Source organism: Podarcis vaucheri, assembly GCF_965113315.1.
Source record: "Podarcis vaucheri genome assembly, chromosome: 12".
In the NCBI taxonomy this organism is placed as follows: Eukaryota; Metazoa; Chordata; class Lepidosauria; order Squamata; family Lacertidae; genus Podarcis; species Podarcis vaucheri.
In genome coordinates, this window is record NC_138750.1 from 37464786 (window position 1) to 37479546 (window position 14761).

Sequence of the window (14761 nt, forward strand, 5' to 3'; positions counted from 1 at the left end):
TTTTCACAAAATACAGAAATTTGAGTGTCAGGATAATCTCCAATAATTCTTCTTTTCATGCTACATGATTGCATTTTATTGCCTATTTAAAGCCACAATGTCTGGTTTTGCAAGTTAGAAGAAAAGCATAGGCCAGTTAAATATCTAGTAGTGCAGAAGACAAACCTCTGATGGTCACAGAATAGTAGACGAAAGCAAATACTATAGGCACTTGTTTAAGTTTGCTTAAGCACTAAGCTCTGACTACAATGGAATCAAAGTATGCGGCACTTTGTGGAGATAGTATTGAGGGCTCTGATACCTCATCAGCTTCCCCATCCACTGTGTGAATGTGTGACTTGGCTCGGGTTTGTATTCTCAGCACAGAATTTCAAAAACGTGCTACTTTGCATCTTTTTATTTCCTCTCTCTCCAAAAGATGGCCATGGTAACACTGGCGTGATCACTTTAAGATCACCTGAGAACCACCAACAAATGATTTCAAGAAAGCTATCCTTATATATGCATAACAGACATACACACACTCTTCTCTGGATGGGGGAAAATGTCCCTCAAAAACCAAATCATTGGAAAAGTTTATCTCATCGCTAAACTTAAAAAAGGAGACACTTGTGTCTAGGACTACCAGACCTTAAAAGGGAATCTGTCAAAAATTATTTACCTGTGTTCTGGCTAAAACCATCTCTGTTGATGCCTGTTAAACTATAACCAGTTACTCGGTGCCATCGACGAACTAGAAACTTCATTCTGCAATTTGAAAATGAACAAAGAAAGACTTGTCTAAACATTTCTGATGCAAACAACAGGATTAGAATTCTCCATAGATACATGAAACAGTCTTACATAGCCAATGTCTAAATCAGCTAATGCAACTTTCTGGGCAGAGCAAACCAATGGCAGTGGGAAAGAAGTGCCAAATCTGGAGCGCTGTCAATCTCATGCCACCCAGGGTCAAAGGGAGGGGGGGTTGTGCTTTCACTTATCAGGAGAGCTGAGGATTCAAAGCCGCCTCTTGGCCTGTCTCCCTGATCAGCTTTGGAGAAGAGACAGCCACAAAGGTTCCTGCAGCCACAATGAAGAGGCCTCCAGGAATGGAGTTCCTTCTCTGCTTTCAGAGAAAGATCATAGGTCCCTCGGGATGAACTTCCAGGGACCACAGCACTGCACCCCAACACTGCTTTTGTAATACATTTTTAAAATAATGTAGGCTTGTTTTTTGTGAATATAAACATAGATAAACTAAATAATAAGTTGTACAATTAGTGACATTCAGGAGAGAAAAATGAATCATGTTTTCTTAGGTACTGCAAGTAGAACACATGCCATAGAATCTCTTGATTTGTTTTCTGTCCATGAAGCGTAACTTTGCAGTGACACAGGGGCTCAGATTTAAATGGCGTGGACGCCTACTTTCATCATTTAATTTATTTACACATGCAGGTCATGTATTTAGTTCACTTATACAAAACAAATGTCCTGTATCATACCTTGAAATTGCGATTAATACTCTAACTGCTGAGCGGAACCGAGTGAAACTCTTTGAACGACGGGTGATCCCCTCTAGGTCTGTGTAGGAAGGCTGCCCACCCATTCTGGCAAGGAGGGATAAGGTGGCATCTTCACACTCCTGAAACCCGCCCAATAAAAGCAGCAAATATTTCTTCTGGTATATGAGCGCCTTCCGAAAGCTCTCTGCTCTCAGATATCTGCCATAAATTCTCTAGAAAGGAAAGGAAATAAAATAACACTCTTTGTCATGTCTGATGTCCGAATGGAGGTCATTCTTTCCACCTATTCTAGGCCAGGAATGGGGAATTTTGTTGGACTACAACTCTCACCAGCCCCAGCCAGTATGGCCAATGGATGGAGATGATAGGAGTTGCGGTGCAGCAATCTCTGGAGGGCCACAGCTTCCCCAGCCCTGTCCACTACCCATGCGGCTCCTGAAGTTCGTATTGCAGTTTGAGGAGCTGCAACTTCAACCTTAACTGGCAAAGCGAAAAGGCTCCACTTGAATGCAGGATCTTGTTCCTCTGAACTTCAACCAAGTGCAGAATGGCCTTTTCCTTTCATTTATCCAAAGGAAAAATCAGAAGAAAAACAAAAGAAAGGAAAGGAAAGGAAAGGAAAAAGAATTTGGATGTGATATCCCGCTTTATCACTACCCTAAGGAGTCTCAAAGCAGCTAACATTCTCCTTTCCCTTCCTCCCCCACAACAAACACTCTGTGAGGTGAGTGGGGCTGAGAGACTTCAGAGAAGTGTGACTGACCCAAGGTCACCCAGCAGCTGCATGTGGAGGAGCGGAGACGCGAACCCGGTTCACCAGATTACGAGACTACCGCTCTTGCAGACTAGGATGTGACAGGCCAGGGCTCAAATCTCCACTCAGCCTTGAATCGAGTTTGGGCCAGTCACAGTCTGTCAGCCTAAGCTACCACACAGAGTTGTTACAAGGATAAAATGGTGAGTGAGAGAATGATGAAGGCCACCTTGAGCTTCGTGGAGAAAAGGTGGGATATAAATGCAATAATAAGCATTTTGCCTCAGATTAATGCAGGAAGAAAAAATCAAGTAATATTCTTAACAATAGAACAAAATGTCCAAACAGCAGGTGATGAAAGGCCTCTTACCTTTAAAGCAGCATTTTCTGAATCTGACCCCAGTTCTCTCAGAAAAGCCTCATTCCTTAATTCTGCCCTCAGTTTGGCCAGCTCTGCTTCGGCCTGCTTCAGGGACTGTTGCAGAATCCATTTCTCTTTGTTCCAGAGCTCTCTTTCAGAAGCAAGGAGAGTATCAACACTTCCTCCATTGTTCAGCGACAGTCTGAAAGCCTTGTGAAATTTCAGAAGAAATGCAGAATTAAGTCCACCGGTACCAACAAGGCAAACACCAATTTCAGGGGAGGCATCTTCCTCAGGTCTAGGAGGGGAGTAAAAGTTTAAATCTCCCCTCCAGCAAAAGACAGTAGCTCGGTGGTACAGCATCTTGCTTTGTGTGCAAAAAAAGTCTGAAGCTCAATCCCCCAGCATCTCCAGGTAGGGCAGGGAAAGAACCCTGCCTGAAATCCTGAAGGTATTGCCAGTAGGTATAGACAAAATTCATCAGCTATACAGACCAACTGTCTGACTCAGTATAGGGCAAGCTTCCTAAACCTGCTAGGATCCTAAACATTGTTTACCAGCCAGCTAATGAGTGCAGAGAGAATGCAAGAGAGCTCCTCAGCTGGTTGCTGTCAGTTGGTGCCCATTGAAACACAGCCAAGCAAGAGGTGGGTGGGGGAGAGAAAGCAGCCATTGTAAATGTTGATCCGGTTCATTTCCATGGACCTTGTTGCCCGAGACAAGGCAGAAGGGCTTCAAATCCTATAGGGGACTCTTAATGATACAGTCTGAGAAAGATAGGAGTATGGCCAGCTGCCAGACAGCAGAATATAGGAGACACAGGAGAAGTGGGAGAAGGTAAGGGCAGGGATGGTGAAGTTATTCAGTCCCAGCCATTGAGGGAACAAAGCTGGGTGCTATGCCCAGAGGTCAGGTAGCAACGGAAGGGAGTGACCTAGAGGAAGAGCTAACAGGCATCCCTGTGATGAGATGGGTCTTGATTCCAGTACGGCAGGGTTTCCCATACTTGGGTCTCCATCTGTTGTTGGACTACAACTCCCATCATCCCTAGCTAGCAGGTCAGGGATGATGGGAACTGTAGTCCAAAAACAGCTGGAGACCCAAATTTGGGAAAACATGTGTTTAAAAATGTGCAAGTTAACAGAAATGCACTCAGCTTAAGAGATGTATGACTCAGTCCATCTGGACGAGTACTTAAGGTGAACTGAAGGACTATTTATATTCAAATTAGGTAGAAACATACCGAGTCTCCACACGGCCCTCTCTGCTGGTATCGTCTAAGCTCCTCCTCCAGTTTCATGACTGCATTTCTCAAATTGTTCTTCTCCTCGCTCAGTCTGCTGACAAACCCAGTTAATTCAGCATTCTGTTTTAGTAATCTTTCAGTCAATGAAGCAGAGGATGGCAAGTCTGAACTTATCTAGATAGAAAAACAAGTAGTTTTCAAGTAGATCAGTTTGGCTCCCAAGAATTTTTTTTAAAATGCTACAAGATCAGGAAGAGTACCCACAATTGTTCTTTAAATCAACTTTGGAAAAACTTTCATGAAACAATGTAACAAAATAAAACAGATAAATATACCTATTTTATTATTTTGCTAAATTTTGATCTCTTGGGAGCCACCTTGAGCTCCCCGTATTTAGCCAGAAAGGCAGGAAGAAATATTTTAAGTAAATTAATAGTAATTTTAAATGGATAGAGTCCCATACTAGGGTAAACTGAGTTCCATCAGAATTCAACAGGACCTATGTCCACAGAACGATGTGTACAGAATTCACAGAAAATGTAGCATGTTTTGAATACACACGTTAATTTATCAGGCATACATACTTATGACATTTTGTATCAGAAACGTCTTGAATAAGTGCTAATTTCTCTCACCTCTGCTTCCAGATTGGGCAAGCCAGACAGCATTTGTAACTGCAAGATAACTTCTTCAATGTTATTTTGTATTCCAACAAAGCCTTCATCATCTGCTTTTTCAAAAGGTAATCTGGAATAAATAAAAACAACTGTTAATTTAGGTAGAGGTATAGGTATATAGGTATAAATGTAGTATAATGCAAGAACTGGTACCTAGTTTTCATTTCTGTAGTCTAGCTTTCAGAATTCTTTAACATAAAAGTAATACAAAGTAATTGCAAATCTAAACTGTGGCTAAGCGCTATGGCATATTCATGGTCTACATCACTGTCCTGAAGATTTAAACTTTTATTCAAGAATTTATGTCATTTTCTCCTGGAAAGCTGTTATTTAACTTATACCAGGGGTGTCCAAACTTTTTTCAAAGAGGGCCAGATTTGATGAAGTGAACAAGTGTGAGGGCCAACCAAAGTTGTTGAGCTTTTCTTAGGTTTTACCCCAGGAGATTGCCACAGGGACCAAATTAAACCAACCGGTGGGCTGGATTAGGCCCCCGAAACGGACTTTGGACATGCCTGACTTATACCATATATAAAAAAAGGATAAAGGACCCCTGGAAGGTTAAGTCCAGTCAATGGTGACAATGAGGTTGTGGCACTCATCTTGCTTTCAGGCCAAGGGAGCAGACAGCTTTCTGGGTCATGTGGCCAGCATGACTAAACCGTTTCTGGCACAACGGAACATCGTGACAGAAACTAGAGCGCACGGAAACACTGTTTACCTTCCTACCACAACAGTTCCTATCTACTTGTACTAGCATGCTTTCGAACTGCGAGGTTGGCAGGAGCTGGGACAGAGCAACAGGAGCTCGCTCCACTGTAGGGATACGAACTGCCAACCTTCCAATCAGCAAGCCCAAGAGGCTCAGTGGTTTAGACCACAGCGTCACCTGTGTCCCATTCCTGGTTTTGATCCCCATCATCTCTAGTTAAAGCATATGGGACAGCAACACAGGATATGATTTCTGAATGAGGTCCAGAGAGTCACTGCCTGCCATGGTAAACCTCCCTGGGCTACAAGGACCCATAATGGTCTGCTTCTGCACAAACCGCTTCAACTCAGGCAGTTTATTTGGGACATCACGAAAGGGAAGAAAACTGTTACTTTTAAAGTTATTACACCTGGAATTTAGTGGCACAAGTCCGTTTGACTTCCAAAAACGTTCAAAAACCAAAGTGCGGCTTCTGATTGGCTGCAAGAGCTTCCTGCACTCAACCGGAAGTTGCGGGAGCCACTCGGACATCAGGGTTCCAAAGAATGTTCGCAAACCAGAACACTCACTTTCAGGTTTGTGGCGTTCGGGAGCCAAAACGTTTGACTCGCAAGGCATTTGTGAACCAAAGCATGACTGTATTTAGCTAAGTTGTACTCAAAGGAGATCTATTGAAACTAATGGACCCAACTTAGTCATGTTTATTTATTTCAGTGGGACTCCTGTGAATAAAATGTACGACTCTGTGCATCTTGGGATGGGCTGCTCCACCTCAGTCAACAAAATATTTTACCTCCTCGTATTTAAGCAGGCGATTCATACATTTTGGCATTGGTAGGTAGCCAAAGTTTACATTCAGAATGACCTAACCCCAAAAGGATAGCACTTTTCTGATGTCAATCAGAAAAGCACGTTATCTCCTTCTGAAGCAAGGGGAGGATCTTTGTCGCAAAGTGAACACAGTCAATTAAATTCCACAACCCCCAAAGTGTGGCACGCTGCTAATATAAAAGAGCCGACCACCTTAACAATAAAAGGGTAAGCTGAGTCATTGGTTTCAGAACATCCAGTTATTGTCAGTAGTAAGAAATCACTCTAACCTTTGGGCAGCTTTGTTAGCCAGATGTTTCAATGTGGAAGACACACTTATAAGCTTCTGTCCAATCATCTGCAGATCTTGAGATTCCTTGGTAGCATCTCCTATGCCAACTAGGGCAGAATAGGACAATTCTTTTGTTTCAACTCCTCCAATTTTCTGCTGGAAAACCCACTTTCTGGTTCGCTCATTAGATGTATCCCTAGTAGTCTGTACATGCAAGTGTGGGGGGAAAGATTGAATTTCCTTATTTAGTACAAAATCCTATTACTGAATTAAATGAAAGGACTGATAGGACTATCTTAGACATGTAACATTAAAATATACAAATGGTGATTTCATTTAAATAAAGGCTGCATTAAAAAAAACCAACCCAACTATTTGTAGCTTCAAGCTGCATTCTTCATGATGCAAGGCTATTTAGAAAATAATTTTCAAATAGGTATACAACATGTACAAGGACATGTACAAGCCACTGTATAACTGGCTTAGATGAAGTTAAGCACCTCACAAACTTTTAGGTGCTGTTTTTAAAAACGATCCTACTTATTTTTGAGCTATTGTTATCTGTAACTGTTGCTGGTTTTTATTGGTCTTTTCTTTCCCCCTTTTTAGTAGATTTAAACTTCTTGTAAGCTGCCCTGAGCACAGTGGAAGGGCAGAGCATGAATTATCTTAATGAAATTTATTAGCATTCGCAATAGCAATTTTTGACAAATGCTAGGAGATCTTAATGAAATACCTAAAATTTTGCTTTCATTGTCCTTCATTCCCCCTAATGAAAAGCAATTTTGATTCATGCAGTTAAGACTCAATGATCTAGAGATTACCAATTTTATCGGGCAATTAAAATCACTTGCAATTTTGAACTTTATGTTCTAAAATCTACCATACCTCATTTAGATTCTGACATACTGCTTTTTCCCCTTTTACTCCCGGCTCTTCTCTCTGTTCTCTTTGCTGCAATTCTTGGATTGTTTCTTGCAATTTCTTTTCCTCACATTGCAGCTGATGAACCTGTTGTCTCTTCTCCCCAAGCTGCCACTGAAGATCTTCTACCTTGGATTCCAATTCGTGTACTTTTTTCTGTGCCAGGATGTTAGCATCTTGCTCAGTCTGTAGAGCTTTTCTTTGCACCTGCCTCTCCTTTTCCATCTGTTGTTTCAATTGCACAACTTCCAATTTATATTTCTCAGTTTCGCTAACCAGGGCAACTATACAGTCATGCTTTTCGTCCAGTTGTTTTTGTAGATCCTGGAGTAATTCTTCAGCTGGTGTAAGAGTTCCATCCTGACTTTTCTGGTCAGCTGCCTGAAGCTGGGCACACAACTCTTTCTCCCTTTCTAGGGCACTGTTTATCTCAAGAACCCTGAATCTCTCAGATTCCAGAAGTACCTGAAGCTCAGAGTTACAGCTGCGCTCCTGGGACAACTGGGCTGCATTCAACGTTTCTTGGGACTGGATCTTCTTTTGCAAATCAGTTGACAGCTCTCTCTCCAGCTCCAAAAGATTACTCAGTTCCGCAACTTTTTGTTTCTCATTTTCAAGGGAATATTTCAAATCCTTCCAAAAGGAAAAAAGAAAATCATACACAACTGTCTGAATGAATCTGAAAATACAACTTGAATGTTGACACTACTGGGGCTGAAGAAGATCTTACTAGATGTGATTCTAATTCAGGGCTTAACCTAATGCTGGAGTCTCTTCATTAAATATCCCCCCCCCCCACTCCAATAAAAAGGATTATGCAGACCTGCAAATATCTCAGCTTAAAAGTCTTGGTGCCTACTGAGAATGTGTTGAAATGTAAATTTATTTCTGACAACTTGAAGGGATTCAGACTCCCACCTACTGGCATATCAAAAAACCTCAGGCATCATTTGGCAGCCGAGTAGATTTAAACTTGGTACAAAGGAAGAGGAGGAGGAATAGTTCACATACTTATTAGAAGTATACGGTCCATCATGGGAGAGACTAGCATGCTGGAACACATTCCTTGTATGCACAAGGTCACAGGCTTACTTCCAGGCATCACCAGTTAAATGGCTCAGATATAGCAATGTAAAAGACCTCTGCCTGACACTCTAAAGAGCTACTGCTAGTTAGAGTGGACAATACTGAATTAGATGGACAAATAAAAAGTCCGACTTTGCGTAAGACTGCTTCTCATGTCCCTAAAAGGATGAACATATGGCTTCAGGTACTGAAACCCACAAGGCCACACACTGTCAGTCAGTGCACCGCTTCTACTTCCACACCTTGCTTGTTGCATCATTATTTAGTTAGATAAAATCTATAGCTCTGTATGACTACATTCCACACGCTCAGAATGTTTTAAGGGTCAAGAACTGTTACCTCAAGCTCTTCTTTTCCTCTTTCTTCACTGCGTTCTATTTTGGCCCTTTCTTTCTCCAACGCCCATTGAAGCTCTCTTGATTTCTTCTGTTCACTTGCCATGGTGTCCTTGAGCAAATCTAATTCAGCTGCTTTCCCCTTAAGTTCGTTTCTGACAAAAGTCAAGACAAGGTTGCCTTTATAAACCTTTTTCAAGAAAGTAACTAGAACAGGATAAATTATTCACACGTGTGTGGACACTGAGTGTGAAACTACATGTTAAAAGGGAAACATTAGGTTGTCAATTTCATCTTTGCCTCCTAATAGTAATGGGGGGTGGACATTTGTTTAGGAAGTACTGAATCCTTCCTTGTCCACTAATTCGACATCATCCCAACCCTTGGTGTTTATGGAGTTAACATGTTGTTCCTTGTAGAATATTTTTTCTTAAGCGTCAGCAAAACGAGGCAAGTCAATCTAAGGGATTATCCACCCTTACCTTTTGCCCCTCTTTCCAGGGTTTTTTGGATTTTTTTGCCACAGATGTTTCTCCATGTAAACCCGCTCTTTAGTGGTCAATCAGAGCAAGCGTTAATTCGGGTATCTGTGGATTGCTATTTTCTCTGATTGACCTTTAAAGAGTAGGTTTTCGCAGGCAAAGCTCTGGAGCGAAAAAAAGAAAAGAAAAGAAAAAAAGGATGCTAAAACATGGAGCTTTAAAGCACAGGCTGTGCCTGGAAAGAGTAGAAAAAGCTCAGTGTGGATAAGCCCTGATTTAAGTAATTAAACAGATTCAATAACCAACCTGATACTACATTAGCTATTATAGCTATTACAGTTAGAGGTCATTGGTTTTTTCTATAATTAAAAACCAGAGAAGTCAAACTGACTTTGTATAACAACTTATGGATATATAATTTATATTGACATTAAACTTCAGATTTATTATAGGACCCAGCCAATGAGAATCTCACCTGATGGCTTCCAGATCTCTTAAGTGCTTATGCTGGGCTTTCAGTGTAGTTTCCAGTTCCAGTTTAGTCTGTCCAAGTTCATTCTTCAGTTCTGCAACCATCACCCTCTCAGAATTCAGCTGCTCCTGAACCTCAGCTGCTTTGTCCTTTATATTACTAAGCTCCATTTGCACTTCCATATTGTACCCCAACAATTCTAGAGAATATGCAGTCAAACAATAAGTAACTGACTGTACACACTAATCCTTTATGATCGGAAAAAACGCCCTGAGCAAATGGCTGTTGCAAGTCCAATATACCACTTATAAAACACGTTTCAGCAAATGGTAGCAAAGAAACAGGTACACATACATATGCCTTCACTCAGAACAGACCCTTGACATACCTCTCTCATCTTCAGTCTTCTCCTTCCTCAAGCTTTTTGGCAAACAGTACTGTATTGTGACTGTTTACCTACCAGTATGTTAGATTTCTTTAGTTAGTGTGACTGTCTCTGTGCTTGCCTCAGAATTGCTCTTAGTCACAAACCAATATCAGCTTTATTTTGCCCTATTAAGTAAGCCACCCTCTCCTCAGTCTGTTGTCTATTCTCTGCTTTTCCTTGTGCCTCTTCATCTAGGCAAGCAGCCTTCAAAGATGGGAAAGGCTTTGGGGAAAAGCACCACCTCACCCACCTCCAAGGCATGCGTGCTTCAGAGTCTGTCATCCAGATTATCGAGTGTTGCAGAGGTTGAGACGTAGAATGAGGGAGAAGGTGCCTAATGAGGTAGACCCAATGGCACTTGAAATACAGCGCTCCAACTACTATCTTGCTGGTGCAGTTCAAAGCGGTAGCAACTGTGTGCATGCCTCAAATTTGTCCCACATTAGACAAGTTTCTCCTGCGGCAAGGTAAACAGTGTTTCCGTGCGCTGCTCTGGTTCACCAGAAGCGGCTTAGACATGCTGGCCACATGACCCGGTAGCTGTACGCCAGCTCCCTTGACCACTAAAGTGAGATGAGCGCCGCAACCTCAGAGTTGTCCGCGACTGGACCTAACGGTCAGGGGTCCCTTTACCTTTATGAATATATAAGCATACACAGCAACACAGAGTCTTATAAATTACCATGACATTTTGGCTCCACTTCTAGTTCTCCCCTTAGATCAGTTCTTCTGTTGTTCAGCTGAGCACGCAATAAATTGATTTCCATTAACAGACTTCTTCTATCTGCATTCTGAATGCAGTCCACAGCAGTTCTCTGAAATATGTGCTGTTATCAATTAGAAACAAAAGAACGAACAAGAACACCAAATGAGTGAGCAATAACCCAGATTATTAACTAAAATGTGTCTTCAGAAATCACAATTTAGCAAGTTATTGTCATCTCAAGCATTTTATACGGAACATTGTGTTTGCCGCTGAAGAGCACATAATGCAAAACATGCAGGATTTCATCAAGGGATCAGTAATAACTATTAATGTTTATAGTTTTATCATTTCTGTGTGGTGATCTTCAGTAACAAGTCTTCTACTTTTCTTAAACTGTATTTCTATAAAATAAAAGCATTGTGGTATCACAATAGCATGACACTACATCTTTATAGAATGCTTTTCAATTTACATTTTTAAATGAAGGAAATATTCCTGTTGCAGTGCAATTCTATATATATCTACTCAGAAATAAGTTTCAATGGAGCTTAGGGGGTACAAAGGTATAGGTGTGCAGTCAAAGATGGAAAAAGTTTATAAACTACAATTTTGGAGAAAGTTCAAAGTTGACTCTCTGGGAACAACCTTAGCAACATGGAAGGCATTTTTAGATGAAGCAGTATATAAACTGTTCCCCCGATATGCTTTTGGACATTGGATTGACAGGCAAGACTGTGGAGCAACAGGCAAGACAATTGCTAGGATTTAAAACCGCAATGTGAAGAGCTTCTGTAGTAATTTAAAAGTTTGTCAAGAGAGAATCACAATTTTTGCCATACATGAGTACGTCTTACCTGTTCTTGAAGTCTCTTTTCCAACTGATCCACAATCTCCATTACATCTCTAATGCCCATTTCAGCCAATTCCATTTGAAACGCTGCTAGAAGAACATCCTTTTCTTTTTGAAACACTTGTTGAACGGCATACAGAAGTTCAGCTCGCCAATCTGAGACACCTTCAGAAGATTCAGATCCTGCATAAAACTACAAAGGCATGAATGCAATTAAGTAGTCATATCATCACGTCAAACTTTTTTGTTGTTAACTTTCATTGATCTGGCTTTTAACTTATGCATACTATTGTGGTCATCAGTAATACTCAAAGAAGCTGCATATATGTTTTGAGATGGCCCAAATTGCTGGAACAGATTCTGGGCTAGCTGTGGTGGAGACTGGAGTAAAGCTTGTGGTAAATGTTGTGCCAGAACATTTGGAATCTGGAGACAACTGCACTTCAGTGTGTTAAGTGTGACAACTGGGGCCTGACGCCTCCAATAATATGTGTGAGTGCTAGGTCCAGTTTTTGTAAACAACTGAGAAGCTGAGTAAACTCTCAATATAGTTGTTGTTGTTGGGTTTAGTTTTGCTTAGAGGGCCAGGGAAGGTGAGCTGTATTGCAACCTCCCATTCATTTTAAGAGTACTATTGTGCTGGATTCTGCATTAAACATTGTCATTCTTGACCCTTTTGCCCTTTGCTTAATTAAAATAATAATTAAATCCAACCAAAACTGTAACAAGGAATATGACCACATTCTCAGTTTGATTGCTTTTGTATTTTGTATTTTGTATTTTGATTGCTAGTCTTTATTTTTTGTTATTTTGGTCTTGGCTCTTCTGCCTTCAAAGCCACTTTTGAATCAAAGGTATTTGAAAAGCTGCTTGTGATTTTGGTAGGTTACTGTTAAAAGCAGAAAAATAAGAGGTCCTGCTGAGTGTGTACAAGCTCTCTGGAGCTTGCATGACTTGGGCTGTAATTCTATATACACCTTCCTAGGAGTAAGTCCCACTGAACACAATGAGATTCACTACTAAGTTGACCTGTATAGGATTGATTTACATATGGCAAGAATTAGATCAGTACTTTCTTATCTCTGCTTGCAATGGCCAAACTCAAAAAATCACTTGCATACGATTTAGCAAGGATCTTAAATTTACTTGCAGTCAATTTTTCGCCCTTCACAGCCCTCTTCTATCAAAGAATGCACAACGAATATTTCACATTAACCTACGTAAAGAAAAAGGCATCTAGTACAAACCACGAAGACTAAGCAGTTTCGCGGTTATAATTACCTCAGTGTCCCTGTGAATCTGCATTTTTGCAATTACATCCTTCAAAGATGAAACAGTGCCCAAGAAAGCCTTACGTTCTTCTAGCCAAAATTCTGGGCCTTGTTTAAGGGAATGTACGTTACTTTCCTTATAAGGAGATTCTGAGAGAGATATAATCTGTTCACCTTCCCGATGAATAGCTCTTAGCAATCCCTGTTAAAAAAAGAAGACAAAAGCTGTTATAAAATCATGCTGTTTGCTGTTTACCATTCTGAGCACATCATATCAAATCAGCCATGCAAAGATAAAGGGGCAGTCCAAAGACAATGGGGAGCCACTGTCCCCCTATGTGCTCAAACTTGCACGTGCTTTGGGCTTGAACACTCTCTACCTACCTTCATGGCTGTAAAGAAGAGATTGGAAGCGATCACTTTTCAATAACCCAAAGATCCTCATTTTGCCCTACTCTTTGAGTTTATGACTTGCTTTCAAACCATAGTTTTTTTTAAAAAAAACAACACCTCAAATTTGGAAATGAGGGGGAATTGTGATTTATTTAAAAATGGAAGTGAAAGATTATAATTTTCTCCTCATTATGCTCAAACTGGCCCAGAGCAATGGCTATAACCAAGAGGAAATGTTGGCTCCTCAAACAGTATGTATGTTTTTCTGTTTCTACATCTCCCCTCTAATCTCTGTAATAGTTGTTGCAAGGATTCCAGATTATACTGGTATAAAATCCCCTTATTTACCTTTATTCCCTTTGGAAGAATATCTGTTGATTCTTCACCTTCATCTCCTATTCCTTCTGATACAGAATCTGATCCTTGGCTTGGTACAAGATATGCTCCTTGGCTCCAGTCTGAACTAGAGTCTAAAACAGGCAAATCATTGGGACAAATCAACATGGCTTCTGGAAAGGGAAATACTGCCAAACGCAGCAAGAGACAGGGGACATTCTCAACCATATTTGGAGATAGTGGGAACTGAATCTGCATGCAGAGAAAAAACATTGTTCTCTTACCACTGGAGCATCCATCTCTAGCGTTAGAAGATGAGGGTTGCGCTATGCCAGGGATCCCCTAAAAGTCGAAAAAATAAATAAATCTAAAGATCAAGATTGAGTTCACTGTAATAAACTGATGAACAGAAAACAATAATAAAAGCAACCAGCACAACTACTAGTTGTTGTTGTTTTTAAAATACAACCACATTTCATTATCATCTACAAGGTCAGCACAAAAGCAACCAACTTTCCCAGCTTAAATTCAGCTTGCTTTCAACAATTTATAACATCTCTGCATTCCAATTTACACCAGCCACTGAAAGTTAGAGGAAAAATTATTTGAGGCCCACTTTAAAATGTTGATTCCATTAAATCCCTGACTAGCACTTCATTTTATGGGAATCCAATTCATGTCCCAATAAGCTATCCACAACCTTTCTATAATAATAATAATAATAATAATAATAATAATAATAATAATAATTTATTATTTATATCCCACCCATGGAGAACTAATCAGTATTCCTCAACAAGGGCCTCCAGATGGTGAGTCCTACCATAAACCCTTTCAAAGCCCTCCCAGACCCCTTTCCTTATACCCTCCCTCTCCTCTTATCCCTATTAATCCCCAGGGAACCCTAAATAAGGCAGCTGTTTCCTATGAAGAGTGCTAGTTTCAGAAGCACCATATGTGCTCACTTCTAATAGCCACGAGTGCCACAAAAAGAACATCATCATCTGCACCATCTATGGAAGCCCGCAAGAAAAAGGTTGGACATTTTCCCCACATATCACTGGATTCCCCTGGACTGATGAGAAATTATGGAAATTTATCTGATAGTGATAGAACTCC

The 14761-nt window shown here is 40.7% G+C and overlaps 1 protein-coding gene across 12 annotated transcripts in view; it reads right to left on the reverse strand.

Annotated features, from left to right (window-relative positions):
• The window catches only part of AKAP9 (A-kinase anchoring protein 9), a 105608-nt gene that overhangs the window by 2273 nt on the left and 88574 nt on the right, over window positions 1–14761 (reverse strand). For all 12 annotated transcript variants that reach the window (XM_082194096.1, XM_082194095.1, XM_082194093.1 and 9 more), the window contains 14 exons: window positions 13927–13984; window positions 13655–13776; window positions 12924–13115; window positions 11647–11835; window positions 10769–10913; window positions 9663–9858; window positions 8710–8860; window positions 7249–7917; window positions 6359–6564; window positions 4505–4616; window positions 3867–4043; window positions 2633–2833; window positions 1488–1720; window positions 662–747 (listed from right to left, as the gene is read on the reverse strand). In XM_082194096.1, the coding sequence (XP_082050222.1) occupies window positions 662–747; window positions 1488–1720; window positions 2633–2833; window positions 3867–4043; window positions 4505–4616; window positions 6359–6564; window positions 7249–7917; window positions 8710–8860; window positions 9663–9858; window positions 10769–10913; window positions 11647–11835; window positions 12924–13115; window positions 13655–13776; window positions 13927–13984 (2737 nt within the window). The remainder of the gene's footprint in view (window positions 1–661; window positions 748–1487; window positions 1721–2632; window positions 2834–3866; window positions 4044–4504; window positions 4617–6358; window positions 6565–7248; window positions 7918–8709; window positions 8861–9662; window positions 9859–10768; window positions 10914–11646; window positions 11836–12923; window positions 13116–13654; window positions 13777–13926; window positions 13985–14761) is intronic.